This window comes from Aplysia californica, unplaced genomic scaffold (assembly GCF_000002075.1).
Source record: "Aplysia californica isolate F4 #8 unplaced genomic scaffold, AplCal3.0 scaffold00364, whole genome shotgun sequence".
In the NCBI taxonomy this organism is placed as follows: Eukaryota; Metazoa; Mollusca; class Gastropoda; order Aplysiida; family Aplysiidae; genus Aplysia; species Aplysia californica.
The window spans coordinates 323,557-329,031 of record NW_004797634.1 but is presented as its reverse complement, the minus strand read 5'-3'; the positions used below and the strand labels follow the sequence as shown (position 1 = coordinate 329,031).

Sequence of the window (5,475 nt, the reverse complement as noted above, 5' to 3'; positions counted from 1 at the left end):
GTTGAGCCAAAAAATCAAAATTCGATAAAAATTGCCAAACAGGAGGAAAAGTGACAGTTTCTTCCACGTAATTTTTTGACGAGCGCCCGATTTGACCATAAAGCCTCACATTTATACAAAATACATACATTCAATAATTAATGTTTGTTCATTAAAGTAAAAGAATGCATATCAACACTGGTATGTACGCACGTGTGGTGTTTGGTTATACCAAAGATAGTACATAACAAGATGGGCCACTCAGCCAAAAAAGTGTCCGCCGGAAGTCCGCTCTTTGCTTCAGATGGCGCTGCAGTCTGTTTTGAAGCTCTCTTTCGTTTTTCCAGAAGAAGAATAGGAATAGCACCTCCTTGCGTGCGCAGATCGACTGCTGTTCATCAGCAGTTCGGGTTCGTTCAGTGCGGAGTTTTAGTTTTTTATATTTTAATGACCTCTCACCTTTCATTCTAAAGTCAAATTAAACGAAGAAAACAATCACCCTTTCCTCCGGAAGAGGTTTTTTTGTCAGCGTAACCATTTTAAAAAAGCATTCTTCCGAAATTTATTTAAAAACTTGCTAGTTTCACTTTGATTTTTTAAACTCAAGTAGGATAACTCTGTTCGCTAAAGGTGCGCTTTTGTGAAGAGGGCGCCACGGAATTTTGAGGACACTTTTTTAATTGTCTCAAAGAGAGAAGTGGCCCCTCTTGTTATGTAGACTCTTTGGTTATACCAAACAAAATACATCCCTGAGGGGCAAGCTACAAACAAAAACAGCAATAAAAAAAACAACAACTGCTCAATCAAAAAGAAGGAAAGGAGGTGGGGGGTGGGGGGGGGGAGAGAGCTCTAAGAAACAAAAGTAATAGTTGCAAAGGGTATAATAACATGTTGCACAGTACGGATATGCACTATGTAAGTGCTATTATTACTTTTGTTATTACTATTATTTTTATTACTATTATTATTATTACTACTATAATTATTATTATTATTATTACTATTATTATCATTACTACTAAAATTATTATTTCTACTATAATTATTATTATTGTTACTATTATTATTATTACTATTATTATTATAATTATTACTATTATTATTACTATAATTATTATAATTATTATAAATATTTTAAAAATAAAAATCCTGTGACATGCCTAATGCACATTCCAGTCACCAATACCACCCCCCCCCCCCCCCCCAAAAAAAAAAAAAACACTCGAAAAATACTTGAAAACAAGAAGGCAGTCAAGAAGTCGTCCCCCCAGAACTACTTCGACCAAAGTGTACTTAAGTAAAGAGGCACTGTGGCCAAAAACAGTTCCGAGGCGACCAAGTGTGGAGACAAACCATGGTATCGGGCAGAGGTTTCCCGTCTGCGTCGGCCCAGAACACCCGGCCGGCCCACTTGCTGTACAGGGAGCTGGGGTGAAGGACACCGCCACGCTGGGGAGATACGAGCGTCATAGCTACAGTCATTACGAATAATTTCCGAAATTCATAATAATATGTAATTACTTACTTTAATTACTTGAAGGTAGAACTGGGGTCTTAGGAAGACGGGGTGCTCCATGCTTCCTCACCCCTCTTCATGAGGGTTCATTTCAGAATAGGTAATTGGTAATAATAGGTAATTAATTCTTATCATAATGGTTATTAATTTTAATAATAATTACTATTACTACTACTATTACTGCAACTATTTCGACTTCTACTACTATAACGACTACTACTACTACTACCACTGCTAATAGTGATTAATAATAACAATCATCATCAGTGTGGTTAAGAATGTTTAATAACCCCCACTCGACAGCAAGCTCTATGCGCTTTACACTATATTATTACCCCAGCAGACCATAGAACACTCCGAAACATTCTCAGTTTCCCGGGAAGCATACTGTGCAAGCAGCCGATTAAACACTAACAAACTGACAAGATCTTTCGCTGTCTATAGCCGGGTACCCATTCTCACCTGGGTGAAGTGAGGAAAATTCATGTAAAGTGCCTTTCCCAAGGACACAACGTCGGCTCGAACCCCCGAACCCGCAACCTCACGATTACGAGTCCGTTAGCCTAACTCGAAAAACAAGAAGGCGGTCGAGAAGTCGACGTCTCAGAACTACTTTGTCCAAAGTGTACTTAAGTAAAGAGGCACTGTGGCCATAACAGAAGGAATTTAAAAAAAAAAATAGTAGAGAGTTTTACGGCGCTCGCAACCGCATAAGGTCATATGAGCGTCAAGGGGTGGGTGTCAACAGAGAAGTCTTTACAGGGAATCAGACTTAGACTGCTCACCTCTCTAGCTTCAACAGCACAAGGTCTGCTTCGACTATCAAGGCACCCCGGAAATAGCAGGTCACAAGAGAGTGACAAACATACACAAGAAGTAGAGGAAAAAATGACAATAGTAAGGATTAGGAAAGAAAAAGCAGCAGTTCCCTGTTGTAGATCAAGCACAGTTATGAGCATGACATGATGAATCAGCCCATTTACAATTCTACTGTGCATGAACAAGAAATGTCCCCCCTTTGGGAATGGCCTAAAGACACTACAGTCAGTGGCACTGCCCCGGGGGGTCACTACAGTCAGTGGCACTGCCCCGGGGGGTCACTACAGTCAGTGGCACTGCCCCGGGGGGTAAACAGTAGTAAACACTACAACTACTAACCTTGTCCGGTATTTGTGAAGCTAGTTTAGCCAAGCTGTTGATGTTGGCCGCGGTGAGACAGGGCTGTAAGACGTCTACAGGGGGCGTGTCCGCGTCCATCAGGCGCTTGTAGTCGATGGCTGGAACACAGGTTTTAGTTGAAGTAACAGTTTTGCAGCACTTGCAACACAAATAGGTCATGTGAGTGCCCAAGTTTGGTGGCAGTTTAGTTCTTGTTTTGTTTGAGTAAGTGTTTTACGGCCACTTGTTTTGTTTGAGTAAGCGTTTTACGGCCACTTGCAACACAATTATGAGGTCATGTTAGTGCCGAAGATCAGATCGTTTTAGTAGAGGTTTTACGATGCTCTCAACTGCATACGGTCATATGAGCGCCAGAAGATAAGAGGCGTTACAAGAGAGTAACATACACAAAAAAGAAGGAGAGATAAGGACGATAGATATTTGAAGAAAGGAATTAGCAAATTACACCAGAGCACCCGCCAACCACCCACCGAAGATCAGAGGTGTTACAAGAGAGTAACATACACAAAAAAGGAGGAGAGATAAGGACGATAGATATTTGAAGAAAGGAAGTAGCAAATTACACCAGAGCACCCACCAACCACCTGCGGCATTTTAACTTTAATAAGAGTCATGTCACTTGCACCACAGATAGGCCACACAGGTCAGTGGCGCAGATTAGAGGTGTCGGTGGAGAGTAACGTATGAAGAAAAGAAGGAGAGAGAAGGATGATATATGGTTGATAGAAAAGAAGGCACTGAACACACCAGAGCACCTGCCAACCACCCACGGAAGAACAATGTTGAAAAACGTCATTATAGACTGCTTGGAAAGAAACATTTCCCTATATTAATGGAATAAGAAAAAGCAAATTGGTACTAACGATCAGTTAAAGCTAGTTTAGTTTTAGTAAGATATTACAGCATTCGCAACTGCATAAGGTCATATGAGCGCCAATCAGTTAATGCTAGGAAAGAAGGAGGAGAAGGAGGAGGAGGAGGAGGAGGAGGAGGAGGAGGAGGAGGAGGAGAAAACATGAAGAAGAAGAAGAAGAAGGAGAAGGAGAAGGAGAAGGAGAAGGAGAAGGAGAAGGAGAAGGAGAAGAAGAAGAAGAAGAAGAAGAAGAAGAAGAAGAAGAAGAAGAAGAAGAAGAAGAAGAAGAAACAGAAGAAGAAACAGAAGAAGAAGAAGAAGAAGAAGAAGAAAAAGAAGAAGAAGAAGAAGAAGAAGAAGAAGAAGAAGAAGAAGAAGAAGAAGAAGAAGAAGAAGAAAAAGAAGAAGGAGAAGAAAAAGAAGAAGAAGAAGAAGAAGAAGAAGAAGAAGAAGAACAACAACAACAACAAAATTCCCGTGTCTCCCCTCACCCGGACAGACAGACTTGAGCTTCTTGACGAGGGTCGCGTGCTCCGAGGCTGCGAGGCCACACAGCAGCGTCTCTTGGACGCCGTCCAGCAGGCCAAAGAAGTAGGCCAGGCTCCGGAGGTCATCGCCCGCCAAGGTCGGGTACACTCGGCTCATCATGCGCTCGGTGAACTCTGACCTCTGCTCCCTGAGGGTGCTCAGAATGTCCAGCTTGTTCACGCGCGTCTGTAGCGCGTCTATGGACAGCCTGGGGCAACAAGATCGTCTTTAGTTTTAGTAAGAGTTTTACGGCACTTGCAACACAATAAAGCCTACTCTTACCAATTTTGGACCACCATGGGATTTTTTGTTTGCTTTTGTTTTAGCAAGTGTTTTACGGCACTTGCAACACAATAAGGTCATATAAGTGCCGAAGATTAGAAGTGTTACAAGAGAGTAACAAACATAAAAAAGAAGGAGGAGAGATAAAGATGATAGATGTTTGATAGGAAAGAAGGAGCAAACCACACCAGAGCACCCGCCAACCACCCGCAAAGTTTGTTTTGTTTTAGCAAATGTTGTTTCGTTTTGGTAAGTGTTTTACGGCGCTCGCAACAGGATAAGGTCATGTGAGCGCGCAGAACACATAAAACATTTTTCAGTTTGGTAAGAATTTTGAAATTTGCCCAGGTAACTGTCGAAGCCTACTCTTATCGGTTTTGAGACGCACCAAGGGATCTTTAACGTGTGAAACTTGCACACGGAACTCCGAGATTTTTTGCCCTTATCCTAGAATGCTAGGTGTTGGATCCTGCCTTCCCTAAGATCAGGGGTGTGACAGCTGTAAGAAGGAGCCAAGGAGTAGCAGTAGAAAGACAGCAGTAAGAAGGAGCCAAGGAATAGCAGTAGAAAGGCTGCAGAAAGAATCAGGAGCCCAGAGGAGACAAAGAAGAGGGGGGGGGGGGGGGGGGGCAGAAACTGGAGACGAAAGCAGATGACAGACCATAGTAAGAGAGCAGGAAAAGAGGTGAAAGGAGATAATTTTAGAGGAGAAAATTTCCCATCGCTGTCAGGTTTCGAACCCAGGACCTATTGAACTAGAGGCAAACATTGTATCCTCTAGACCACGAAAGTCCCCTTAGCAAATGATTTATGACACTTGCAACACATTAAGGTCATATAAGTACCAAAGATTAGAGTGTTATAAGAGAGTAACAAACACAAAAAAGGAAGGGGAGAGAAGGACGACAGATGTCTGATATAGGAAAGAAGGAGCACACCATACCAGAGCACCCGACAACCACCCACAGAATAAAAATACACACAAAAAACACAACACACATAGAATACAGCACCCATAGAACACACCACACATATATTACACAACACACATAGAACACAACACACTAAGAATACCAAAAAAAAAAATAGAACACAACACACACAGAACACAACACACATAGAACACAGCACATACAGA

The 5,475-nt window shown here is 42.0% G+C and overlaps 1 protein-coding gene across 1 annotated transcript in view; it reads right to left on the bottom strand.

Annotated features, from left to right (window-relative positions):
- The window catches only part of LOC101864470 (neuroblastoma-amplified sequence), a gene marked incomplete in the record, with an annotated part of 104,153 nt that overhangs the window by 18,504 nt on the left and 80,174 nt on the right, over positions 1–5,475 (bottom strand). Inside the window, 3 exon segments of the mRNA XM_013085297.2 lie at positions 1,333–1,428; positions 2,654–2,772; positions 4,019–4,263. Coding sequence (XP_012940751.1) covers positions 1,333–1,428; positions 2,654–2,772; positions 4,019–4,263 — 460 coding nt within the window.